At 52.9% G+C, this 27,870-nt stretch overlaps 1 protein-coding gene across 30 annotated transcripts in view; it reads left to right on the forward strand.

Moving 5' to 3' along the window:
* Positions 1–5,560: 5,560 nt before the first annotated feature.
* Positions 5,561–27,870, forward strand: part of LOC145532114 (uncharacterized) — a 120,751-nt gene continuing 98,441 nt past the window's right edge. For 18 of the 30 annotated variants that reach the window (XM_081556466.1, XM_081556482.1, XM_081556477.1 and 15 more), the window contains exons 1-3: positions 5,561–7,985; positions 15,011–15,126; positions 21,172–21,317. In XM_081556466.1, coding sequence (XP_081412592.1) covers positions 7,493–7,985; positions 15,011–15,084 — 567 coding nt within the window. In that variant the 5' untranslated portion in view covers positions 5,561–7,492 and the 3' untranslated portion in view covers positions 15,085–15,126; positions 21,172–21,317. Of the gene's footprint in view, positions 7,986–15,010; positions 15,127–21,168; positions 21,318–27,870 lie in introns of all 30 variants that reach the window. The other 12 variants (XM_081556486.1, XM_081556487.1, XM_081556488.1 and 9 more) reach the window with 1 other exon arrangement.

Here is a 27,870-nt window from a genome sequence, read left to right on the forward strand (position 1 = left end):
AGTTTTGGCAGTTCTAGCCACAGCATTTAGAGAATAAAGAGAAATAAAAAGAATCCAGATTGGAAAAGAAAAAGTAAAATTCTTGCTGTTTGCAGATGACATGGTTCTCTACATAGAAAGCCCTAAAGACACCACCAGAAAATTACTAGAGTGAATCAATGAATATAATAAAGTTGCAGGGTGTAAAATTAACACACAGAAATCCCTTGCATTCCTATACACTAACAATGAGAAAACGGAAACGAAGGAAACTATCCCATTCACCATTGCAGCAAAAATGAAATACTTAGAAATAAATTTAACTAAAGAAACAAAAGAGTTATATAAAACTATAAAACACTGAAAGAAATCAAAGATGACACACATAGATGGAGAAATATATGATGATCATGGATTGGAAGAATCAATATAGTGAAAATGAGTATACTACCCAAAGCAATCTATAGATTCAGTGCAATCCCTATCATGCTACCAATGGGATTTTTCACAGACCTAGAACAAATAATCTCACAATTTGTATGGAAACCCAAAAACCTCGAATAGCCAAAGCAATCTTGAGAAAGAAGAATGGAACTGGAGGAATCACCCTGCCCGACTTCAGACTATACTACAAAGCTACAGTCATCAGACAGTATGTATTTCTTTTTGTTCCTGGCTATATCCTGCCTCTACTTCTGACATCCCTGTAGATCTTATACCTGCTTTTGTATTCAGTCTGTTGCAGTAAATGGTTTTGGTTGCAAGATGTGAAGGAAACTCAGCCTCACAATACATGTAGTTGGAAGAGAGAGAAGTTAATAGTCTTTTGGGGCCTCCCAGGTGGCTCAGCAGTAAAGAATCCACTTGCCAGTGCAGAAGACACTGGTTCGATCCCTGAGTTGGGAAGATCCCCTGGACAAGGAAACGGCAACCCACTACAGTATTCTTGCCTGGAGAATCCCATGGACAGAGGAGCCTAGAGGGCTACAGTCAAAAAAAGTTCACAAAAGAGTTGAACACGACTGAGCCACTAAAGAACAACTATAGTCTTTTAGTTTGCTGTGGCTATTTCTCTTTGATACTACACCCAAACTCAACAGATGTCATTTCTTAAACGTTAGTGACAGTGTGGAATCTGAAACTATATCAATGAACCGATTATACTCTTAAAATCCACTGGTCTGTCTTGCTTTTGAATGGTTCTTTTATCCATGTGTGTTTCTGTAACTCATACCCTGGTCATTCGGAAAACATTGGTTCACTGAGTTAGTTATCAGATCTTCCAAATGTTGACACATTTCATTATACACAATAACCAACAACCAACCAACCAACAAAACAAAAATCCAAACAAATAAAAAAGCCTGTACATTCATTAATGTCATTACCAATCTCATCAAACTTGGGACGCTTTCAAACTCACGGTAGCAGATGGAAGTTTTCCAAACTCCACTTGAAAGCTCTAATTGTATCACTGGCCACAAACACCAATAGTTTTTTTCCCTTGAAGTGACAGGCTCACTTCAGTTACTTGAGAAAATCATGCAAAAACTCAAGTCTGAGTAACTATTTCTGTCATGTGCTCTTTTAAGTGAAAGTAGCCAGTCAGTGAGAAAAGTGACTTTCGGCTCACAACTCAATCGTTTTGAGTGCTTTTCCTGGAGATAACTATCATCCTTCTGTATGCACACTTCCCCTTTGTCACACGAAATGTTGAAAAGATGTACTCGAGAGTTGAAATTTAATAAAATTTATAATTTTGTTGCTTTATCAACAGCAAAATCAGCAGATAAAAAGAGAGAGACTGAGAATGCTGGTCCAGTTGGGAGCCATGCCTTGATTCCTATTTGGGTGCCAGCAGTTCTACCCGTTGCTGCTCTGTGTCATCAGTGCAAACATCTACCAAGTGAAAATGGCAAAGAACAATTCAGTAGTATTATGAACATCATTTTTGCCTTGTAGATCCCCTGGAAGGGTCTTGGAGATCCCCAGGGATCTGTGACCAAGACTTGGAGAACGAATAAGAACTGACACTTGAATTCAGATGAAAGAATTAGAATAGCTCCATTAATTTTTTTTAATGATTTTTTAATGGAGTTATCACTCAAAGGTTTATAAAACTCTCTCACAAATATCCTATGGAAAAACTGAAAGCCAATTCCATTTGCAGCGCTATTTGCCTTACTTCCTCCAAAAGAAGTGGGGGAGAGGGGAGGATTAAGAACAGGGAGGCCTAAGGGAGTGTATCAGGCATGTGGAGCCACCCATCAAGTATGTCATGGTGAGCACACACAGTCCTGGGGCCACAGAGACAAGGGGTGCTGGGAACTCAGGGCCCTCGGTCAGTTTCCCCCACACAATCTCGCTAGCTAGCCACACACCCCTCCACAACAGTCAACACACACACACATACACAGAGCTGCACTTTGCCATGGCTAATTTCACACAACTCAAACAACCAGTCTAACTATGGTTACACTCACACAACACAATCATACAGCCACGCAAGACGTCTCCATCGTCAAACACCCAACCTCACTGTGCTCAAAACCAAGTCACACGATTTTGTATTCACAGTTGAAGAATGTCAATGAGCACACACCCAAGCATCGCTGCACTCCAGTTATCAGTACAGCACGTAAAACTTTGACTGGGTCACCACATGACCATGTGTGTGTGTATACAGTTCGCAGGGTGAGAGTGTAGGTTTTGGAGACTGGCCAACCTGGGTTCAAGCTCCGGTTCTACCACTTATTAGTTCTTTCACCTTGGGCAAATTATTTAACCTGCCTGAGCCTCAGTTCTAGAAAATGGGGAGAATTCCTACCTTGGAAATACGATGTGAGGAAGGCAGAAAGAGAGCACTTTGTCTGGACAGATGTGCCCTAAGGATAGGCTGTAACTGCCATGGATGGATTTTGTCACCAGAGGGCACCAGGGCTCCAAGAGGTCAGTGCAGGCCGCTGGAAGAAACCCTGTCAGGAAGCCCAGGATTCCTGGGGAGTCTGGAGTCAAGCACAGACTGGGATGGGGTGGGGATGGGGCTGCACAGATTCTGGAAACCCCAGCAAGGCTCAGGCCAGCCAGGAGCTGCTCCTGGGCCAGGTGGGCCCCTAATAGGATCCTGACCTTCCCTATGAAGGAGGATGAGCGCTTACTATGTACCAGGCCCTCTTCCGTGCCTACTTCACCCTGTTTAATCCCCACAACAGTACTGTGATTGGTAGCCACTACTGATAGTCTTCTGTTGAGGAATATTGAGGAAAGTGAGGTTCTGGTTTACCTGGCTATCAAGTGGAAGTCCTGGGATAAGAATGCAGGCAGCCATAGCTGTCTTGAGGACCCCTCCCACCCCCTTTCTGGGGCTCTGCCAGGGATCCCTGACCCTGGCTGGCTGCCCTGGAGCTCAGCCAGCCCCAGCTGACCCTTTACCCCTCTTCCAGCCTGCTTCCAGCCTGCTTCCTGAGCTAGCCCAGGAGTAAGAGGCTATAAGGCATGTGAGGCAGACTGATAAGGCAGGGCCCCCCAGTAAACCTTATCCAGCCTCACCATCCTCAGCTGCTGGGAGTTGTGGGGTGCTGCCAGCAGAGCTCCCACCCACTCGGGCTGCCAGACACCACCCACTTGGGGCCTGGTGTCACTCCCCATCATGTCACAGCTCCCTGTGATGTCATCATTGATAGGCACATCATGGCTTTGTTCCTCCTCCCAGTCTGAAAGGGTTACTCATACAGGTCCCGGGGAGGCGGAGTCAGACAGGAGCTTTACCCAGGCTCCAGGTCCGCCAGCTGGGTGGGCTGGACTGGGAGAAGGGGGTGGTGTCTCAGGATTCTCCCCAGGGTGGACGGCCATTTTTGGTGTTGGCTGCTCCACTTATAGCCACTCCTCCCAATCCAAGGAGGCTCTGGGTTCAGCGAGGGCAGGGGCAGTGGGAGGAATCTCTCATCCCTCAACAGGACGGCTCTGGGCGTCAGCCTCTAGCCCAGAACTAGCCTCCTGCTCCTCACAGGGAGGCCTGATCCGGCGGAATAGGGGCCTTACCTCCACCCCTTAGGAAAGCAGCGAGGCAGAGACGGCCTGATGGAGCGACATAGTCAGACCCGCTCTGACCGTCAGACACGTCAACTTGCTGACAGTCTGTGCTCGCAGCGTGACATCCACACTCTCGCAGGCCAGCCGGCATTCCTTCTCACAGCCAAGCCCTTGACTACACGTGGGCCTCAGAGACAAGCCGTCTCACAGCGGCACGTGACATAGGCACACAGTCGCGTTCCCATATAGGAAAGCAGGAGCTCCTCTCCTCTCAGGGCTGAAATCAGCACAGTCCCCAGCACAGAGCAGATGGACATTCATACATGGTGAGTTCGTGGACATTCACTTACACAGGTCATGTGAGCTGGGGTGGGGAGGAACTGGAGGAAAGGTCACCAGTGTTCATCCCACTTCAGGACAGGATGAGCGCATCAGGGAAGAACCGCTGCTGCTTCCAGCACCACCCCTGGCCCAGCTTCTGTGACGGCCACTCCTCAGACAATGCCAGTCACTGAAGGGACCTGGGTCAACAGGGCCACCACTCCCCCCACTCCAGATTCCTTTCTAGTGAATTGGCACTCTGAGCGCTGGATATTAGGAACCCCAGAGATCTAGACATGAGGTGCTCTGGGCATGTAGGGCCTCTGGGTGCTGGGAACTCTAGGTTTCGGGTTCGCCATGGTGTTCAGAGCTCTGGCACCCTTGGCGTTGGGAATCCTGGATTTTGAGAGCTCTAAGGTATTTAGAAATCGGAACACTGAATGCTCTGGACATCAAGGCTATACCCCAGACAGGCCAAAGTCAATGTTTCCAATCTCTCCTTCTAATTTTACCTGCAGCTGCTGAGATCCAGCCTGTGCCCCTGCTCTGATGCCTGCAATTGGCTCATGCTGACCCCCGGACCAGGGCCAGAGTAAGCAAGGCAGGATGGCCTGAAGGGCACATGGAGCCCCAGAGGCAGCTCTTGTTTCTGGAACCAACCTAGATCCCTCCCTTGCATTGGGACAGGGTAGGGAAGGTGCCAGGCACTGACCACTAGGCGTTCAAGGGAGGAAGAATCTGAGAGCAGAGCCCAGGTGGGTTTCTACAGCTCCTGAGGCTGGGGCTTCAAGCCTGGTCAGGCCAGGCTGTAACTCAAAGCAATGTCCACCCTCCCCCGACTTCTTCGCAGGGTCCCCCAGCACCCCTCCACCAAGTGCCCAGTGCCGCCAGCTCCTACAGTGCCTTCCAGAAGTGGCCCACGTCTGGCCTGATCCCTTATCCCACCAGACACACCTAAGCACACTTTGTGCCTTGCTTCTTCGGGCTGATGATGACAAGTGAAACCAGTCAGCACCAGGGGATCTGACATGGACCCAGCCCTCCCAGGAAATAGCACTGCAATGGAGGCTCCTGAGATATGTCTTAGACCACAGTGGGTGGGGCCCGGCCACTGCCTGTCCTCTTGCAGCCCTGCCCAGGAAGAAGCCAGCCAGCGAGATGTCTGACCCCGTTGGTCCTCCCCTCTGTCCTCTGGCCTGATCCCCCTCCTCTCCCCATGGTGGCTCAGGCTGGCCATGCCCTTCCCATCCTGTGGGCCAGTGGTCTAGGATGGGGAGCTCACGGTGGGGGTGAAGCCATGTCAGCTCTGACCTGGGCTAGGCCCAAACCTGCCTCCCTTGGGGCCTTATTCTGGTTGGAAGAAAACTGCTCCTTTCGTCTTTGACTCGTGGAGACAGGTGATTTTTCAAACCAGAATCTTTCTCCTAAGCTTTTCCTCAGGACTCACTTCATTGTGCATCTGCCTGAAGCCCTTTCTAGGTCAAAATGGGTAAAATGCACAGGTCTATAAGTCTCTGTATGTATGCAAATATACTTTGTGTGATGTCATCGGTCTAGCAAAACCCACATGGGCAACATCTCCAACTTTCCCAAATCCCCAGGGAAAATCTATTTCCCCCACCCCATGGGCTAAAGAGTGAGACTGTCTCCCTGCCCCGGGATTCATCCCAAATGCACCTTCTCCCTGACTCAGGACTGAGCCCTGAGCATGCCTCCCCTTCGCTTCTTCCAACCCCAGCCCGCCCCCAACCCCTGCTTCATGTAGAGTCCTTAGAGTGGGGTGGCCATGTCGGTCCCAGAAGCCTCACTGTCACTCAGTGCTCTCTCCTCGGAGCCCCCAGCCCAGTCTACTCCTCCAAGGGGACTGGAGGCCATTGTCCCACCCTCCTATACTTCCTTGTCCCCACTCCACTCCATGGAGGATCTTCCAGCAGCCTCCATCCTGTCTTCCCTGTGTGGTGGCCCTTTATGACAAACCCCAGTGGGAGGGAGGGAGGGAGAGACCAGAGAGACAATTTATGTCCCAGCAGGAGAGGCAGAGGGAGGGAGGCGTGGGTCACAGGGGCCCAGTCCCCAGAGTTGGGCACACATGCACACTGAGACCCAGACCTGCTTCAGTGCACAGTCACTCCCCCCCAAACACAGATCCATCTACACAAATCCACAAGGGCAGGGGCCATGGGAGCCACAGACGGCTCAGGAAGAGGACACACACACATAAGACACCTGTAGTTCGTTCATAGAATACAAATCACAAACCTGCAAGGCTGGGGACAGGGTCAAAACAAAAATAATCTTGCTGAAGAGAAGAACGTCTCCAGGTCTTCCTGGTTCTGACCAAGCCTCTAATGTGAATAGGGTGTACGTTCTGAGTGGTTGGGCCCTGGACAAGCCTGGTGGAATGGACTGGCGCTCCTGGGCAGAAAGTGTCTGTGCCCGATACCTGTTATCTTGCTCAGAGCCTCTGTACATTAATCAAGTGGAATCTCACTTGTCAACTGATCTTGTTTGAGTTTGGCATGTGTGAATCAGTTTCTTGGAGGCTGACTATCCCCAGGGAACAAAGAAAACTGGCTTCCTGGGCAGACAACAGTGAGGACAGACTCAGGATGTAGAGAAGAGACTGATCCCCTTCCTGAGCACATGCTGGGGCGACAATAGTCCCCTGACAGCCAGTACTAACTGGCCCTTCTCCTTGAAAGCTGGTGGCCACAAGACAAGCAAATGTGGGCAGGGCGGCCAGGAGAGCTGCTCGGAGAGGGGAGGGACTTGGCTAGGTCTCCCAAGCCTTCTTCACTCTCCAAACTTTCACCAAACTCGTGGCCCCCGCCTGCCCGAAACCAAAACACAACAAGCTCAGGAAAAGCTATGAGCAGCAGTGCAGGGCGGGCAGACTCGCGGCAGCACAGAGCCTCAAGAGGCTGATGCAACTTTCCCTTTAAGAAAGCCACCTGGGCTCACCGCGGCGCGGACCCAGCTCGCCTGGGCTGGGGGCTGCAGCGTGGGAAAGGGGCATGGGAAGGGGGCGCTGCGGCCCGAGCCTCTCTCTATCCTGCCGGCGGTCTGGCTGTTTGGTGGCTCCACGGGGCTGAGCTCCAGGAAGAGCGAGAGAGCGCGCGCGCGAGTGTGTGTGATCGCGCATGCATGCGGGCATCTGTGGATGAGTGTGGGTGTACGCGTGGGGATGTCTGTCTCGCCGGAAAGGTTGGGTAGGTGCGTGCGTCTGGGTGTCACCGCTGTCACCAAGGAGCTGCAGCGGGCGGAACTGCGGCGGCTGGGGGCGGGGCCTGCTCCTGGAGGAGGGGAGCTGCGTGTCGATTGGTCCCAAGCAGCGGGTGCATGGCCGTACCGGAAGCGCCGGAATGTGCGTGGCGCGTGGCAGTTCCGGAAGCGCCGGACCCAGACCGTCAGTTGGAGGCGCCAGTTGGGTATGCGCGCTGTGGGCCTGCCTCCCTATCTGCCCGCGGACTCGCTGGTCGGGTGCGGGTTCCTGCTCGCCCAAAGGTCCTGGGAAGCCGTGCCAGGGAATCTCGGTGCCCTCGGACCCTTGTCTGCGGCTCCCGGCTTTGGGAAGGGGCTACGGCCGCGGTGTTCTCGGGCGGTTGCTCTCCCGGGAAGAATCCGCGCCCTCCTCACCCCAACCCTCATTCCAGGTGCGCTTAGGACGGGCCCAGGCGGCCGCGGGTGAGGGGAGGGGCCTAGCAGCCCGGGGCGCCCACCCCCAGCCGGTGCCCCACACTCCGCAGGCAAGCAACTGCCGGCGGGAGCAGACCGCGAGGCTGGGGCTGGGCGGGGGGGATGGGGGGGTCTTTCCCCGAGGGCCGGGAGGGGCCCGAGCCGGCCCGGGGGCGGGGACCTGGGCGCCCCGGTATTTTCCACGGCAGGGGTGGTGACCCCGCCCCCACACCAGCTGAGAGGCCCACACGTGGCGGTTGATGTAATGGCCGCTCCCGACACCTCGCACCCGGATTAAGGCGAAGGCACCTGCTTCGAGGAATCGGGGCTCTCCAGGCTACAGCTTGGAAAGCGACCTTGCCTTTTCCCGCGGTTGGGGGCCGGCCTCTTCTCAGCGGACCGGCCTCTTCTTAAAGGCGCCGCGCCCCCTTTCGGGCCAGTTCTCCGCAGGCCACGCCCCCTCCCTGGTCACTGTGAAAGGAGCCGCGTCCCCGTCTCTCTGACAGCTCTCCTAAGGCCTAGGTCTGTTTCTTTGCTGAAACAAGCTTGATGCTGCAGCTGCAAGAAGATGAAGGTTGGGGGGCCAAAGAGTTGAGAAGGAGAGAAGGGCCTAAGAGGTTAAACAACCCCGAAGTGAGGGAGTGTCAGAAGATTGGAGGGTAGTGGGTGAGGGGGACTGGTTCTAGGAAGGGACTAATGGCGATACTGAGCATGCCCAGGTGTGTCCAAGCACCGCAAGAAAACGCCGCCTTAACTCGGCCTACACTGTGACTGAGGCTCAGTGCCCAGCTCTGAGGAGGCAGAAGGATCACACCTCTGCCCTGGGATCTCTCCAGCTGGTGGGGAAGGCAGATTTGGACACAAGTAACCATGCTCCAATGGCTGCGTGTGAGGAACGTGTTGATCAGATGCACACTGTGTGCATTGGGGGTAACCGGGGGCACAGTGGAAAGACTGACTGCAAATGGAAAAGAAAGGAAGGCTTCTTGGTGGTAATGGCTTTGAAACAGGTTTTGAAGATGGGTGGGGTATATACAGGTGGAAATGGGGACAAGGGTGCTCAAGGAAGAGGGAATTGCCTAAGCAATGGAACGAAGGCAAGAACCCTCTGGGGCTGCTGGACAGTCCCACATGGCCCGTAGGTGGCCATAAGTGGCCATAGGTAGCTGATGTTGGCTCTAGGCAGAACTAACGGCCCTTCCCCACGCCCACAGGCCCTCCCTTCCCTCCGTCACAGTGAATGGGAAACTATGCTTCCTCTTCTTTCTCCTAAACGGTGAGGTTCTTGAAGGCAGGGAAAGAACCTTGTCACCTTTCCATCCCCAGTAAGGACTTCAAGGCTTGGCCCAGATGGACCCTTAAAATTGATTGACCTGACAGTCCTGTTGGGAGGAGAGGAAGACTGAGCAATGAGACAGTAAAGATGGACCAGGTCCTACGACTGTTCTCTCCCTATCCTCCCTTGGCAACTTGAACCCAGCTCACCCAACCTAGCTTATCCTCTCCCCACTCCAAACCTGCAGCATCCCCAGCGTTTCTGTTTCTGGTCTCTGGGATGGGCACTGGCTTCTACCATTAGAAACCAGAGACCCCTCCTTATCCCTCACCCCCAAGTCCAATGCATCACCAAGTCCTACCAAAGTTACCTTCTATATTTTTCTCAAATCTGTGCACCTCTCCCCACCCCGTCATCACCTTCCTGAGCCAAGCCCCGTCATTCCTGGCCTGGCCTATTCCTAATCAATTTCCTTTCTTCCCCTCTTCCCTCCCTCCAGTCCTTTCTCCATACTAATCTAGGTTGGCATTTTCAAAATGCACACACCACCAGTTGCTCCTCCTCTCAGTTACAACTCTGGTTTAAAGCCTTCAGTGGCTGTCATTGCCCTCAGGATAAAGATCAAAACAAGACCCCAAAGACCCTGACCCTGCTTATGCATCCACCTTGGGCATCTTTGGCCACTTTCTCGGTCACTCTCTGAGCCCCAGGCTCCTGGTCTTTTTCTGTATTATTTCATTTGCTTGAATCTCTCTTCCTCTTCTGTTGCTCACTGTACCTAATCATCCCTCTCTGACTCTTAAACATCACTTCCTCAGGAAAGTCTTCTGTAACTCTCAGACAAGGCCAGGCCCCACTGGTGTAGACTCTGGTTGAAGAGGCACTTTCACTTTCGCACCCTTTATTGTAGGCTCGAATTGTATGCATTTGAGTCACCTGTTTCCCAGCCTGTAAGCTGCAGGAGGCCAGAGACTGAAGAGTTCATGGCGCCCAGCACAGATCTGGCCCAGAGCAAGCCCGGAATAAATATTTGTGGAATAAATGAATTGAACTGTGGCCAGCCCTAACTGCCTGCTGAACGATTTAGGCCATATCCTGTTGGCTGTGGAAGACTATGGGAGGGAATCAGGGTTTTAGGACTTCGGGAAGATTAATGGATTGGAGGGGAGGAGAAAGTGGAGGACCTGTAGAGTCGAAACTTAAGCAGAAACTTCAGAAGGTACAAAGGAAGCATAATTAGTCCCATCTTCCAGATTGAGAAAACCAAGGGTCAGTGAGCTTAAGTAATTTGCTTGAAGTGACATACCTAGTGAGTTGGCAGAGTCAGTTCCTCCTCCCAGGTCCCAGAGTCCAAGCTCTTCATCACAAGCTAACGTGACTCTGACCCTCATGGCACAGACAGCTTGTCAATAGTGGTCCATATGTGGGTGAGGGGCAGGCCTGGTGCCTGGGTAATGTGGATGCCCAACCCCTATCAGACGGCCTGACCTATCATAGGCTTTCAGGTGGTACTTTTTGAATGGATGGGTGGGGCCAGTTAAGAGAAACAGCAGAGGCAGGAGAAGTAGCAAAGCTTTGCACCTGACTCACTGTCCTGGGAGCAGCTGCCAAACAGTCTTTTTCCACCGAGAAAGAGAAGCACCTTGAATACAAGGGCCATATTTGCATTACTCAGGGATATCACCTTGTAGCCCAAGTTCCAGGACAGAGGGTCCTCAGTTTACTCATCTGACCAGAAGGCATGATGTCCAAGCCATGAGGTGGCTGTGCTTCATTACTATCATCGTCATTATTATTTGTTAGCCAAAGAGGGACAGCTTTGAAGACATTAAGTCTAGAGTTTATAGCTTGGAGGGAGGGATGTGATGAGTGAGAACAAGGGTATGATCACATTCTCTCATCTCCTGACTGCCCCCAGAAGACCAAGCCATGAGCAGGGACTTGTCTACAGAGGCAGGAAACCTGGCCTGGGTGACTAACCGGAGGGAAACGGTCACAAGTCCCACGCTTGCCTGGCCCTGAGGAGGTTATGCAGGACACCTGGTGGCCAGGGGAAAGGCCAGAGGTAACCTAGGGTGGGATTTGATTTAGGTCATACCTGAATGGTCTGGTGGTTTTCCCCACTTTCTTCAGTTTAAGTCTGAATTCGGCTATAAGGAGTTCATGATCTGAGCCACAGTCAGCCCCCGGTCTTGTTTTTGCTGACTGTTTAGAGCTTCTCCATCTTTGGCTGCAAAGAATATAATCAGTCTGATTTTGCGCTTGGCCATCTGGTGATGTCCATGTGTAGAGTCTTCTCTTGTGTTGTTAGAAGAGGGTGTTTGCTATGACCAGTGCGTTCTCTTGGCAAAACTCTAGTAGCCTTTGCCCTGCTTCATTCTGTACTCCAAGGCCAAATTTGCCTGTTTCTCCAGGTGTTTCTTGACTTCCTACTTTTGCCTTCCAGTCCCCTATAATGAAAAGCACATATTTTGGGGGTGTTACTTCTCAAAGGTCTTGTAGGTCTTCATAGAACCGTTCAACTTCGGCTTCTTCAGTTTTACTGGTCAGGGCATAGACTTGGATTACCATGATACTGAATGGTTTTCCTTGGAAATGAACAGAGATCATTCTGTCATTTTTGAGATTGCATCCAAGTACTGCATTTCAGACTCTTTTGTTGACTATGATGGCTACTCCATTTCTTCTAAGGGATTCCTGCCCACAGTAGTAGATAATGGTCATCTGAGTCAAATTCACCCATTCCAGTCCATTTTAATTTGCTGATTCCTAGAATGTGGATGTTCACTCTTGCCATCTCCTGTTTGACCACTTCCAATTTGCCTTGATTCATGGACCTAAGATTCCAGGTTCTTATGCAATATTGCTCTTTGCAGCATCGGACCTTGCTTCTATCACCAGTCACATCCACAACTGGGTGTTGTTTTTGCTTTGGCTCCATCCCTTCATTCTTTCTGGAGTTACTTCTCCACTGATCTCCAGTAACATACTGGGCACCTACCGACCTTGGGAGTTCATCTTTCAGTGTCCTATCTTGTTGCCTTTTCATACTGTTCATAGGGTTCTCAAGGCAAGAATACTGAAGTGGTTTGCTATTCCCTTCTCCAGTGGACCACATTCTGGCTTGTGACATTGTATAGAAGGCAGGGATTGAGACCATCCCCGAGGAAAAGAAATGCAAAAAAGCAAAATGGCTGCCTAAGGAGGCCTTACAAATAGCTGTGAAAAGAAGAGAAGTGAAAAGCAAAGGTGAACAGGAAAGATATACCCATTTGAATGCAGAGTTCCAAAGGATAGCAACGAGAGATAAGGAAGCCGTCCTCAGCGATCAATGCAAAGAAATAGAGAAAAACAATACAATGGGAAAGATTAGAGATCTCTTCAAGAAAATTAGAGATAAAGATACCAAGGGAACATTTCATGCAAAGATGGGCTCGATAAAGGACAAAAATTGTATGGCCCTAAGAGAAGCAGAAGATATTAAGAAGAGGTGGCAACAATACACAGAAGAACTGTACAAAAAAGATGTTCACGACCCAGATAATCACCATGACGTGACCACTCACCTAGAGCCAGACATCCCGATATGTGAGGTCAAGTGGGCCTTAGGAAGCATCACTACGAACAAAGCTAGTGGAGGTGAGGGAATTCCAGTTGAGCTATTTCAAATCCTGAAAGATGATGCTGTGAAAGTGCTGCACTCAATATGTCAGCAAACTTGGAAAACTCAGCAGTGGCCACAGAATTGGAAAAGGTCAGTTTTCATCCCAATCCCAAAGAAAGGCAATTCCAAAGAATGCTCAAACTACCACACAATTGCACTCATCTCACACACTAGTCAAGTAATGCTCAAAATTCTCCAAGACAGGCTTCAGCAATCTGTGAACCGCGAACGTCCAGATGTTCAAGCTGGATTCAGAAAAGGCAGAGTAACCAGAGATCAAATTGCCAACATCCACTGGATCATCGAAAAAGCAAGAGAGTTCCAGAAAAGCATCTATTTCTGCTTTTTTGACTATACCAAAGCCTTTGACGGTGTGGATCACAATAAACTGTGGAAAATTCTGAAAGAGATGGGAATACCAGACCACCTGACCTGCCTCTTGAGAAACCTGTTTGCAGGTCAGGAAGCAACAGTTAGAATTGGACACGGAACAACAGACTGGTTCCGAATAGGAAAAGGAATACATCAAGGCTGTATATTGTCACCCTGCTTATTTAACTTATATGCAGAGTACATCATGAGAAATGCTGGGCTGGATGAAGCACAAGCTGGAATCAAGATTGCCCATGGAAATATCAATAACCTCAGATATGCAGGTGACACGAGCCTTATGGCAGAAAGTGAAGAGGTACTGAAGAGCCTCTTGAAGAACGTGAAAGAAGTGAGTGAAAAAGTTGGCTTAAAACTCAACATTCAGAAAACTAAGATCATGGCATCTGGTCCCAACACTTCAAGGCAAATAGATGGGGAAGCAGTGGAAACTGACAGACTTTATTTTTGGGGGCTTCAAAATCACTGCAGGTGGTGACTGCCACCATGAAATTTAAAGATGCTTGTTTGCTTCTTGGAAGAAAAGTTATGACCAACCTAGACAGCATATTAAAAAGCAGAGACATTACTTTGCCAACAAAGGTCCATCTGGTCAAGGCTGTGGTTTTTCCAGTAGTCATGTATGGATGTGAGAGTTGGACTGTAAAGAAAGCTGAGTGCCAAAGAATTGATGCTTTTGAACTGTGGTGTTGGAGAAGACTCTTGAGAGTCCCTGGGACTGCCAGGAGGTCCAACCAGTCCATTCTAAAGGAAATCAGTCCTGAATATTCATTGAAAGGATTGATGCTGAAGCTCCAATATTTTGGGCACCTGATGTGAAGAACTGGCTCATTGGAAAAGATCCTGATGCTTGGAAAGATTGAGGGCAGGTTCAGCTGGGCACAGAGGGGTCAATAAAACATATCCAGTCCCTCAGGTAACTGCCCAACCCACAGTTGACAGGCATAAGCAAATATGTCTAGAGTGAGTTTATGAGAACGCTGGTAGCACAAAACACAAGAGGAAGCAATTTGTTCCTTCTGGAGTGGAGTGGGGGCCGCGTCAGGAAAAGCAACAGGAGAAGTGACACTGAAGCAGGGTCCCAAAATGTTTGTAGAATTTCACCTGCGGAGCAGGAGGGAAGGTGTCCGGCAGGGGCCCACCAGAGCAAGGGCATGGAGGCGTGCCTGCACATGCTGTGTTTGCTGTGCCCAGAGCTTCTGGTCCAAGTTAGTGATGTAACTCCAGATGCCTGGAGTCCAGGCTGAGCAGCATCAGGATGGGAAAGGCCCACCCTGGCCGCCTAGCCGGGGCGAGGTGGGGGAGCATGTGCTGATCCAAGCTGACTCCCCTTCAGGGGAAAGGTTGAGGCCATTCACACAGACAATGAAGGAATTGGACCCTGTCCCAGTTCTGTGTTCATTTTTTTTTTTTAATAGAATTGGGCATCTGGAGAGTCAAAAATAAAAACTTGGCCCACTGGGACATGAAGCTTGGAGACCAAGGGTTTCAGGGGAAGGGTTGGGAGAAGAGGGAGGTAGGAACTGGATTGAGGGTCATCCAGAAAGGAACAGGACGGGAGGGAAGAGCAGCAGGTGGTCTGGGCCCTGCACTACCTGTTCTGGAAAGCCACACATGTGCTGCCCTGCCTTCCCCGGGCCAAATCCTCATCTCATTCTCTGCTCTCTCCACAGCTCTGGAGGCCTGTACTCTGAAAGGTGCTAGAAACAAAGCCCGCGAGTGTGATCCGGGACTCCAGAGCCCCTAACCCACCACCACCATGGTAGGAAAAGGTGCCAAAGGGATGCTGGTGAGTACAAGGACCAGACTGCAGCGAGACGCTGGGGTTCCTGAGCACCGTCCGTCCCTTCTGGGGCCTACTGTCAGCTGCTGGCCCTGACAGGAGGGCCTAGGAGGCTCCATGGGGCCCCAAGTCTGGCACTGCCAGGGCTCTTGAGTGCTGGGGCTATCACAGGCCCAGGCAGGCAGCCCCTCACACAGCCAGTTAGATACTGCCGCGGTTCGGAGCCCACAGCAGGCAGATTCTGCTACAGAGCCCGAAAGTTATGCTGGGAGGCAGGAAGCACACTCCCCACCCTCATCACAAGATACCCTGGAGATCAGGCTGCAGTCGATCCTGCCGGGAGGGCTGTCCTGTGGCTGACACCCCGGCACCCTCATCCTGTGCTCTGCCTCCTGTGGGGAGCGTTCAGTAGGGGCTGATCAAGGAGTCCTTAGAGACTGACTTTTCTCTTCTTCCACTAGAAAAATAGCGTAGAACATTTCATGTTGAATCCTCTTGTGAGGTCTTTCAGGAAACATCCCTCTCCCCTTTCCCCAAGTCACGGCTCTTCACTGCCCACTGCCTCAGAGCACAGGAGAGGTGGTGTAAAGCAGAGGGCAAGAGCAGGGCCAGCTCTGGAATCAGAAGGCAGGAAAATATCCCAAGGGTGGTCGTTGTATTCCTTCTCTGGGGATATTGCCTCAAGAACCAGTGAGACTGGGCAGCTGCCCAGGAGGAAGCCAGTGGCTAAGCATGGCCCTTCCCTTGGCTCCTCCCTTCCCCACATGGATTCTCCTGTTGCTGTTCTCATTCAGTGAAAGACTGATTGACCTAGTAGGGTCTATTGCTGAGCCCTCCCCAAACAAGCCCTGTCTCTCACCAGGGATTTCTGGGACCCTTCTGTCCTCGGTCTAGAGAAATGCTGTTGGGGAGGGAGCCAAACAGTTGTGCTCCAGGCTCAGGGCCCTCTCTCCTGCCTGGTCCTGAACTCCCAGCATCCAGCCCCTCAGGCCTGCTCTGGTCTGGCCCGCTCCTGATTGGAACAAGTCTGAATGAATTAGGCTTCTCAAAGTATTCCTGAGCCAGCCTGAGCTCTTGAGTGCTCAGATGCGGGCAGAGACGGAGGTCTCAAGGCCCGCACACTTGCTAGGGGAGAGTAGATGCCATGATAGGATCAAGACTGGCTTCCTTCTTGCTGGAAGTGTTGGAATTGCCATGGGCCTGTAGCAGAGAGTGGAGTGCGGCTCTGCCCCCCCTCCATGGAGATTCTGAGTCCCGTGAAACTTAAGAAACCCTCTGAGTACTTGCCGGCTGCTCTGCTTTCTCTGGAGTGACCCTGAAAGCACTGGGGCGGGCAGGCAGGGCTGATGTGGGACCCACGTGGGCAGCACAGAGAGCCTGAATCCCAAGGCCCCGGCACCGCTGCCGGGACTGAGCTTCCCAGACCCCAGGCTCTGCCGGCTAGCCTGTCTGTGGAAGGGAATGCCACCTTGGGACACCTGTTCTCAGCACCAGGATGTGCCTAAAGATAGCCAGGGCGTAGTTTCCTTCGTGCCCTTTGACCTTTGACATCTGCCCACTGCTGCTGCATCTGAGGCTCCATAGCAGGTCCCCTGGGCACCCCCAGTGGTTGCTAGAGATTGTATTCCTGCTTCTTTCTCAGTTCTGCTTATGACCCTGGGCTACACTACTATTCTCAGGACTCAGTTGGAACCAGTGCTGCCTCCATGTAGCGCTTGTCTCTGAGGAGCACTGTCCCTCTTAGGTAACCTGTGCAGCTATACCTGGACTTCATTAGCTGCCCGTGGTCCCCTAAGGGCAGATCATGAAGGATGCTCCTTCTCTAGAGGCCACGGTGGGGCAGAACAGAGGGAGCTGAGGGCCATGCGTGTAAACCAGGGGCACTTGGACCCTCCGAGGTCTGTGACTTCTCTTGCCATTTGTGTCCTGGTATGCGGGAGTAAGCAGCTGGCCCTGGCCACGAGGTCCTCACTTGCATCCCCCTTAGCCCCAGGCTTGTGTGTGAAGACGTGGGCCCTCTGGGTCTCCTCAGTGTCTACCCTATGTCATCACTGGAGCCTCTGTGGGGCTCTCCATGCAGCAGGTGCCCCGTGGAGGGCAAGCCACTTCCCAGCACGTGCCCAGGCCCACATGCCTGCCACCAGTGTTCCTCCCTGCCGCTCCCAGCCCAGATGGTCTCTGCCAGGCCAGCTCAGCTGCCTCCCTCACGCCTCAGCAGCTCCTAGGACAGGGCCATGCAGGAACCCAGCTGGCCAGGGTGCTTCCAAGCCTGGGAGCAGCTGGGATGCTTGGCAGCACCAGGGGTGGGTGTGGGGGTGGTTCCTTTCATGGAGACCTAGTGCTTCTATTTATACACATGTAGGGCCTGGTTGCCAGGGGCTCAGAGGACAGGGAGCTGGTAGAGAGGAGCCCAGGACAGGAGAGCCCCACTGCTGCTGGTGCTGCTAAGTCGCTTCAGTCGTGTCCAACTGTGTACGACGCCACAGACGGCAGCCCACCAGGCTCCTCTGTCTCTGGGATTCTCCAGGCAAGAATGCTGCAGTGGGTTGCCATTTCCTTCCCCGATGCATGCATGCATGCTAAGTCACTTCAGTCGTGTCCGATTCTGTGTGACCCCACGGACAGCAGCCCACCAAGCTCCTCTGACCATGGGATTCTCTCGGCAAGAATACTGGAGTGGGTTGCCGTTTCCTTCTCCAAGAGCCCCACTGGGTCAGCTTTAATCCCACAGTCTCACACGAAGTCGAACTCAGACCCCCGCCCCTGTGCCTGCTCCCCAGTCATATAGCATCTTGGGCAGATAGGCCTTGGTGAGTCTTACTGGTCTCTCCCATCATCTCTGCTGCATTGGGTGCCTCCGCTACTGGGAAGCTTCACGATGAATAAGAGCAGAGTCACCCAGCCTAAGGCTCCAGCTGCTGGAGCATCTAAATTGTCCTAGAAGGCTTTGAAAGCACTACAGGCCGCCTGGGGCTGTCTCACCCTGACCTGTTCTGTTGTGCTTTGACAAAAGTGTTTAGATACTTCTTGTCTGCAGCAGCCATCACAGAGCCTGGTGCACAGTGGATGCTCACCCAGCCCAGGTCCTGGCACATGGCAAATGTGGGCTTGACACATCCTGGGAGCTCAGCAAGCACAGGGTTTGGCATACACCGGGCCCGCCCTTGGTAGAAGGCTTGTCACTTACCAGGCATTCTCCTAGCATGAGTCCTGGCATGTGACAAGTGCTCAACTGGTATGACATGGCACACGTTGGGCACTCACCTAGCACCGTGCCAGGCACACAGTCCATGCTCACCCTGCTCAGGGCTGGCCATATCCTGGGTCCTCACCTGGCCCCGAATTTGGCATACATGGGGTGCTCATCTAGTGCTGCTGCTGCTGCTGCTAAGTCGCTTCAGTCGTGTCCGACTCTGTGCAACCCCATAGACAGCAGCCCACCAGGCTCCCCTGTCCCTGGGATTCTCCAGGCAAGAACACTGGAGTGGGTTGCCATTTGCTTCTCCAATGCATGAAAGGGAAAAGTGAAACTGAAGTCGCTCAGTCATGTCTGACTCTTAGCGACCCCATCATCTAGTGCAGGACCCAGCAAACCATCAGGGCTTCCTGGCATGGGGCTGGCACACAGTGGGTGCTCTCCCACTACTGGACTTGGCACACACTGGGTGCCTTCCTAGTATGATTTGACACACAGTAGGTCTTCTCCTATCTTAGGCACCAACATGCAGTGGGCACTCTCCTTCTATGACAAGGACTAGCACAGAGGAGGTGCTCGCCTAGCCAAGCCAGCCTGCACAATGACTGGATGATCCTAGATTCACAACTACAGCCTCCCCAGTGAAATGGACAATATCTAGATCCAGAGGAAAAGGCCCAGCCTCCTCAGGTTTTCTCTCTGGACCTGGGACCTGCCCTCCATTCTGCTGAGCCTCCCTCCCCAGCCTGGCCTCCCTGGAGCCCCCCCGACTCAGCCCTGTGGCCTCCCCTCCCCTCCCCCAGCTGCCCGGCAGCCCCAGCACCCAGCACGCTGCAGCCCTGCCCCAGCAGGACCTTCCCTGGGAGTCACAGGGCGCAAACAAAGCCCCTCGACTCCTGAGCCCTCTGGAGGAATGCCCACTCTTATTAAGAAAAGTCAGAGGCGGGCTTGGGGGAGCTGGCCTCCCTGAGTGGGGCTGGAGCAGCTGGATCCCGCTAATGAGGCCTCATTACGGCCAGGACCCATCAGGGCTGCTGCCGCCTGCTGTCCCCATGGCCAGAGCCAGAGGAAGCTGTCCAGCCAGGGCTGCCTGTTCTGGGCACCTGGCCCCAGTCAGGGCAGCCAAAGCCCAGAGCCCACCCTGGGTGGAAGTGAGCATTTGGGCATCATGGGTGACTGGGCCTTCCTGGAGCCAGTGGCCCAGCCAGGGGCTTGGCCCTCAGTCTGGACTCGCAGGAAGTCAGCGGAAGTCAGCAGAGCTTGTCTGGGGACCCAGCTGCATGAGGCTGGCCTGGAAGCAGCTCAGTCGCTAGGGTCTGAGGCCTTTCTCCTGGGAGACTTGCTTGAGCCAAGATCACTCCCCATCTTCTCTCCCAAAATGGGCATAGTAGCATACCCACCTCGAGGGGCTGTTGGGAGGATTATATGAGTTAATATACATTATTATGAAGTGTTTAGGACAGCATCTGGCTCACAGTAAGCACTTAATATATACTATCTATTACTATTATTTATAATGCTCACTAGCTTCAAAGATGGGTAGATATGATCCCCATTTTAGAGATAAAGAAACTAAGACCAGACAAGTAGTGTAACTTGCCTAAGGAGATACATGGAGGGAGATCCACCAGAGCTGGGGTTTGAACCCAGGCCCGTCTGACTCTAAAGACTTTTCCCTTTAAAAATAATGACGTTGGGACTTCCCTGGAAGCCCAGTGGCTAGGAATCCACCTTGCAGTGCAGGGGACTCGGGTTCAATGCTGCTGGTCAGAGAACTAAGATCCCACACGCCGCGGAGCAGCTAAGCTGTTGCACCACAACCACTGAGCCCGCGCTCTGCAACTGAGACCCAACGCAGCCCGCTAAATATTTTTAAAGTAATAATAACAAAAAGTTTAAAACGGTATCATCCTGCCATGTTCCCCCTTACCAGACGTACAGGGAAGCTGTCCTTCCCATCAGAAGTCATGCCTGACCCCAGGTTCCTAAGGTCCCACTTCGTACCAGAGCCTCTGCCCGCCCGTCAGTCTCCAGACGCCTGAAGCCATGTCTTCCCAGCACTAGAGCCCTCGCCCCGCCTTCCCGGCCTCTCCGGTGTGGCGTCTCCACGCCCACTGGAGACTGAGCAGTGAGGGCCCTCAGAGCAGAGGGACTGGGGCCTGAGGGACCTTCTGCCCAGACCACTCAGCACACGCTCCCAGAGAGGCCTCCTCAGGGTCCAGGTGACGCAGTGCTAGTCCTCAGGGGTCCGTGTTCTGCAGCCGCTCTCTAGGCTAACGCCATCTTTCTCAGACGGGACAGCGCAGTGCACCAGCCGCAGCTCTTTTGCACAGTCAGTCACATTCTTCTGTGAGGACACACTCTACCGTCTTGGCTGCTGGGGATCCCCATGTCCTGGGGGGATTGCTCCAGGGCCCATCGCCCCGCAGCCCACAGCACTCTGCGAAGTCTGAGATGCTCGGGGAGTGCCCTGTGGCTGCGTCCCCTTCTCCCTGCCCCTTCACCGTCTCTAGTGCCCAGTGGTACCCAGCCTTGTTACCGGGAGCCCACCCACTGCCAGGCTTGCTCTCAGAAGCATCTGGGCCCCAGACCCCACTCTAGAAGGGAATGAGCCGCCCTCTCTCTCTCTCCTGTGCCCACCCTGCCTTACCCTGTGGTTGTGAGTGTGTGCGTGTGTTTTGTTCCAATAACTTGCTGGGAACAAAGGAGAAACACAACAAGCCCCACGCCTCACTCCAGCTGCGGAGCATCCGCGCTGGGCTGCATGGGGACTGGCCGCAGCGGGAGGGTCAGGGGAGGGGGTAGGCAGAGCTTCCGGAGGAGATGAGGTGAAAGTAATTGATTCTGCCCAGCAGGCAGTGGAAGAGGCAGGGGATGCTTCAGCGTCGCCCGGAGCCAGCAGACGTTTCTCAGCATGGATGAGACACGCGCACTCCACTCCAAGGGCTCACCCCAGGATGGTGGCGGCTCAGGACCTGTGGACCCCTCCTTCCCACAACAGGTCAGTCACTTTCCAAGAGGTCGAGCCCCCTCGCTGGTGCCAGGCAGACTGGGAGGCAGGACTGGGGGTGGGGAGAGGGGCTGAGTGGTCTGTGCCAGGGAGGGGCAGGCACAGCCAGCCAGAGAGACAAACACCAGCAAAAGTAACCCAGAAAGTTGCAAGTGTGCAAAGGAGCAGGAAGAGTTAGCTGTGCGGTGGGGGCACGGGGGAGGAGAATGGGGGTGTGAGGGCTCCCCCAACCCAAGGACCTGCTGAGAACCTGCTCTGTGTATCAAAGCTGCATTGTCCTAGCTCCCAGGGAGAAGGGCCCGAGGTGCCCAGGAATTGTACTAATCAATTCAGCGCCATTGTCTGTGCCATGGCGGTTACTCCTATGGGGAGAGTGGGGGAGGGGGGAGGAGGCCTTGGTACAGGGGCTGCGTGGTCAGGATGGGGTGGGCAAGCGTCTCAGCTGGGAGGTGACAGACCCTGTGAAATGTTCGCTAGTGTCCAGAACTAGGGCCCGGGTGGGGTGGGCACCAGAAGTGCCTGCGTTCCAGGGGAGTTGATTTCCATGTGGCTGGGAAGGGGCCACCAGCTCTGACAGCGACTGGAGTTGGGTGCACTGAGCAGGGCAGAGCCCTGGAAGTGACTCAGCACCAACCTGACCTCACTGGGAAGGGTGGGGGAGATCTGGGACAAGGTCAGGGGTGGAGGAGGGCAGCGAGGTGGGGCGAGCAGAAGAGGGGGCTGTCTGTGCACCCTGGAAGTGCAGCCTGAGACCCTGGAGGCTTGGCCTTGTGAAGCAGTGATCTCTCGTCCCCATGGGGGCACAGAAGGACAGCCCAAGCCCTCCCCTTAGCTTCTCATTCCAGAGGGTGCCAAGCATGTCATCAACCCACCCCAGTCATCAGTATCACCCTTCCTGTTACTCAGACAGAGAGAACTAGGCTTCTCTCTTAGCAACCTGCTTCCCCCTCCCTCCTCACTACTCTCTGCAGCCCCAGCCTTGGCCTTGATCTCAGGCTTTGAAGGTGCTGGATTCCATGTGATGGCTGATTCATTGGGTGATAGGCAGTTTTCCTCCAAGCTGCCTGCCTCAGTCTGGAGTGGAACATTCTGGCCTCATAGGAGGGCAGACCAGGAGGCATTAACCCCTGCTCTGCCAGCATGTCTCTCTAGGGCCAGAACCCAGGATTCTAGGAATTGTTCTCTCCAGGGTGGCACCAAAGGGAGCCTTGTGCAGGGCTTTGGCCACTCCATATACTTCCTCATTCTCACTCAGGCCATGCAGGAAACACATAATCTGAATAAAAGGAGTGTCCCCTGGCCCGCCCCTCTTTCCAGCACAATTGCCACCTCTGCCCTTATGTCTATTCTTTCTGGAGCCACCTGTGCCTTCTGCACACCTTCCCCTGCCACCTGCTCCCAGGGGTCAGCCCCCACCTTCAGCAGAGATTTATACCTTTCCGAATACTCACATAGGATGCCAGAGCCACCACAGGCTGGTGCCGGAAGTTCAGAGGCTGAGACAGGCCTGGGTAGGAGCTATTTCAACATTCCAGTTCCCCCATCCTTCCGGGTGGCTGGCGGATGGGGACATCTTAGCAGTGTGGGGTGGGGGGCCTGAGCAGGGGGTGGGAGCTTTCTGGGAGGGGCCTTGGCCAGACGAGGCTCAGCAGGATCCCCCCAAGTTGGTGGTCCCTCCTCCACTCAGTCCTGTCTTGAAGGTGCTGAAGGAGAGGCTGTATCTAATTTCACCCCTGGCTGCTTGAATCAGGGGCCTCAGGTTCCAACCCAAAGGTGCCAGCTTCCCCAGCTAACTAGTGTGTCTTATTTTTTCTACTTTTAACTTTTCTAGTATTACTTACATTGATTCACTCAATCTGTTCCCTATTCTGTATTCCATAAGAACTTTATGAATCATTTAATTGCCACAGAATTATTAGATATTAAAAATCTTGCATGTTTCAAAATCAGTTTAGTATTTATTGAAAATAACAATTCTAGCATTTAGGGAATGAACCCTATTAATCTGTTTTGTTTTAAAACTTAGTTTGGTTTGCTACATCATGCTAATGCTTCAAATAATTTCTGTGAAACAACTGCCAGAAAATCAGCTATCTTAGAAAGAAAGTCAATGCCTTCCATATTCCAATTTTTCTACTTCGAATAACAAATACCAATACAACATATACCTTTGATGCCTGAGAGTTACTTAGAGTGGCTGAGGTTTCCCTTACTTGTAGCACCACCACCCTTCTCCCCCATCCCCAGTATTCTCTGGAGCAACAATGATCTTATTACCTCTTTTCAGTGTTAATACATTGAAGCCATCTAGAAGGAATTCTCTCAAGTGTCCTCATCAACTCCAAACTCACCTCACTAAGGACTTACTTTCCCCCCTTCCTCCTTTCACTAGACTCTCTCTTCTCCAAAGGGTAATCTCTGGATCTGTGGTCTTAATTCTTCCCCCTTTACATTCTTTCTATGGATCATCTCCACCACTTCTTTTTCCCTCTTTGCTTAGCAGTGGTATTTTACACCTGTAATTGCTTCTTCAACTCCTTGCTTCCCTCTGGCTATAAACACGCTCAGAAAGAAACACAAAATAATGCTTTTCCTTGATCCTGTTCTGTCCTGCACTATCCAATGCTCTTCTTCCAGATTTCTCTAAAGGCACGCTACACCCTTGCTACTCAGAGAGTTGTTAGAAACACAGAATCTCAGGCCTCTTGCTCAGCAAGTGCACTTCCCACAAGGTCCCCAGGCAACTAATTCAAATGTGAGAAACCCTGGTCTACACGGAGTCTGCTTCTACATGACTTCAACTCAATTTATTCTTCTAAAATCTTAGCCTCAACTTACCCTCACTCTACCCTCACTTTGGAGACACTTCCCTCCAAACTGAAACTGCATTAGAAGTTGGAAACTTTCCAGTGGACACTGTATCAGGCTGTAGCTTCCTTGATCTCCCCATCAAGGCCCCTGCTCTCTCCTATCCAGTTCTCTTGTTTTGACCTACGTGACACCATCCTTTAGCAGCAACATTTCATATGACTTCAATTTGCACACATTTATAGCTGAGTACCTATGCCCATGTTCCTGCACAGAGGCTAACACACAGCTCTGCATGCCCAGGGACCTCAATCGTGAATGCCTTCTAACAGCCAGGAAAACAATAAGACGGGGAAAACTCTGCTGTTCTTCTCGGACAAGCTCACTCCAAATTCATCGCTCATGTCAAATACTCTCCCTTTTTCTAAAGACCTATCTTATTCCTTGCCACCTTCCCCCATAGACCCTTGCTTCCTTTTCCTTCATTTCCTCCCGGTACCCTATGCCTCTCTCATCCTTCATTCCCTCTTTCCTCTTATTTCTCAACCTTCCTGAGGTTGTAGAGTATCTTGAAACAGAACTAATAATTTTTTTTCTTTTGGCCATGGGTCACATGGAATCTTAGTTCCCTGACCAGGGATCGAACCTGCACCCCCTGTATCAGAGAGTCTTAACCGCACAGAGTCTTAACCTTTGGACCAGACCGCCAAGGAAGTCCAGGAACTCATAATTTAGCTCCTTAAATGGCAATCTCAATTTAATCTGGGGCTGACACCTGATAAGATACACTATTTCCCTCCTCGTCTTTTTCGTCACTACATGTCCAACAGGTGATTTTCTCTGGCTATTAGAATATGCCAGCAGTCCCATTTTAATTCAACGTTCTGTCAATGACTTTTCTATCAAGTCCAGTTCTTACCTTCTACTTGTCCATTTAAAGTCTTTTTTCCTCTTTGACCAGCAGCTCCAGATAAACGATCCACATACTTCTGTGGAAAGCTCTCAGAGATACTCTGTTAAAATTAATACTGAGGTGCATGAAGATTTCCTAAACCCTTTCTAAGAAAATAGCCTACTTTTAAAAAAACTGCCCACATTTAACCCAGTTAAGACAGGTTTTGCCAAGATCCCACAGCTGCTAAGTGACAGACCAGGATGCTGACTTCAGGCATGGTGCTGGATCACCAGGCAGCAGCCGCCTGCAACGAAGAGAGCAGGCCCTTCCTATCTCCTTCCATTGGTGCCACCTTCAGACGGCACCGTTACTTTCTGTTACTTCAAGTATGGCTGCCATCCAAAATGCTTTGTATTATTAGCGTAAAAGTGAAAGTCGCTCAGTCGTGTCCGACTCTTTGCCACCCCATGCACTATATAGTCCATGGAACTCTCCAGGCCAGAATACTGGAGTGGGTAGCCTTTCCCTTCTCCAGGGGATCTTCCCGATCCAGGAATTGACCGGGGTCTCCTGCACTGCAGGCGGGATTCTTTACCAACTGAGCGATCAGGGAAGCCCTTGTTAAAACATCACTAAAACAAACTCCTGTTGTCATAAGCCCACATATTTATCATTACACCCCACTCTTTTGCGTCTCTTGAAATGTTCCTTGCAGATCAACTTGACCGGCCAAACGCAGTAATACTTTCAAGTTTCAAGAACTATCTTTTCAAGGCCGAAGTGGTAAAAAAAACACAATTTAGCCTGTTTCTCTCTGACTCTCTCTAACAGCTTTACACACGCACATGTACCCAAGAAACACACATTTGGTTGGGAGACTGGGACTGACACATACACACTACACACTATTGTGTATAAAACAGATAACTAATGAGGGCCAGCTGTAGAGCCCAGGGAACTCAACATTCTGTAACAGCTCATATGGAAAAACTTTTTAAAAAGAGCGGATATACATATATACACGTAAGTGATTCACTTTGCTGCACACCTGACACTAACACACTATTGTAAATCAACTGTACTCCAATAAAAATCGAAGGAAGAACGGAAGGAAGAGACACAAACATTTGGCTATAGACTGGCCTGGAATAATGCAGTAATTTTTAGATAAATGTCACTTCGGAACCCAGTGTGTAGGGTAGAAAAATCAGGATATTGGCATTAACCTCAAATTCAAAACAATTAGGAGCCTGGTGGCGGCGGGACACACGCACTGGCCAAGCCCACCGCTGGCGCCTCGCAGCTTTCTCCAGGGGCCCCGCCGGCCCCACGCGGAGGGGGCCCGGGTTCGACTGCCCGCTGCCCGCCCCTCAGGCCAGACGGTGACCGCGCGCCCTCCCGGCTTACAGGGCCCCGTGCCCGGCTCGCACTCCCCCCAGGCGCCGGCACGCATTTCCCACTGACAGGGCCCCGTGCCCGGCTCACACGCCCTCAGCGCTGCCGGCCCGGCTCGCCGCTCACAGGCTCAGCTGCTCACGCTCCCGGCTCACACGCACCCCTCCCCCCGCTCCCCGCCGGCCCGGCTCGCCGCTCACACGCCGCCCTCGCCCCAGTGCGCCCGGCCGCGCTCACCGCTCCCACAAGCTCCGTTGCCGGCCTGCGCTCCGCGGCCGCACGCCCCCAACGCAGGGGCCCGCCCGGCTCGCCGCCCACACAACCCCCGCCCCCCAGGCGCCGGCCGGGTGCTCGCCGCTCACACGCCCCCTGCGCGCCGCCGACCCCCGCAGAGGCCCGGCCTAAGCTCTCCGCCCGGCGCCTGCGCCATGTTCTGCGAGAAGGCCGTGGAGCCGGCCCGGGAGCTGCCCCGCGCGGCCGAGGGAAGGCTGCCTGAGGCGGGGCGCCGTGAGGGCGAGGGCGAGGGCGAGGGCGAGGGCGAGGGCGAGGGCGAGGGCGAGGGCGGGGGCGGGCGGGCTCCTTCCGGGACCGCTGCTCTGGGGCTGCACAACCGCGAGCGGGATGGCGTGTGTGCCTGTGGTTCCACTCCGTGGCTGTGGGCAGGTCGGTTTCGGTGGCGTCTCGCGCGCGCGGGGATCGCCGCCACTTCCTCAGCGCCCCGGCCTCTCCACGACTTCGAAACCGCTGTGCGCGTGGGATGCGCGGCGGGCCTCTCGCTCCGGGGACGCGCGGAGAGACTGGGAGACGGGCTGCTGGGGCTCAGGTGCGAGTTACACCGGGGAGGTGGGGACGGGGTAGCCCGGTAGGCCCGTTAGGGTCGCGCCCTGAGGGCTGCGGTGAGTGTAGCCCCACCGGGGAGCCGGCCATGCGAGCACCCACTCTTTCCCGCCGAGGAAGGGCGGACAGCAAGGGGGCTCTGGGGCGGGAGGCTCGCTCTTCAGTCCCAAGGCATTTCAGAGGCACGATGGGATTATTCTATGTTTAGATAGCTGTCGCAGCGCTTGTGGCTCATCTGGTAAAGAATCTACCTGTAATGGGAGAGACCTGAGTTCAGTCCCTGTATTGGGAAGATCCCGATCCCCTGGAGAAGGGAAAGGCTACCCACTTCACTATTCTGGCATGGACTGTCGCAAAGAGTAAGACTTTGCAAAGCGTCAGACTGAGCGACTTTCACTTCACTAATTAAGGGGCTTGCCCACTAATTAAGGGGCTTCCCTCATAGCTCAGTCGGTAAAGAATCTGTCTGCAATGCAGGAGACCCGAGTTCGATTCTTGGGTTGGGAAGATCCTCTGGAGAAGGAAATGGCAACCCACTCCAGTATTCCTGCCTGGAGAGTCTACAGTCCATGGGATTGCAAGAGTCAGACACGGTTTAGGGACTAAACC

The sequence above is a fragment of the Giraffa tippelskirchi genome, chromosome 13 (genome assembly GCF_054371585.1).
Source record: "Giraffa tippelskirchi isolate mGirTip1 chromosome 13, T2T-mGirTip1v1.2.pri, whole genome shotgun sequence".
Classification (NCBI taxonomy): domain Eukaryota; kingdom Metazoa; phylum Chordata; class Mammalia; order Artiodactyla; family Giraffidae; genus Giraffa; species Giraffa tippelskirchi.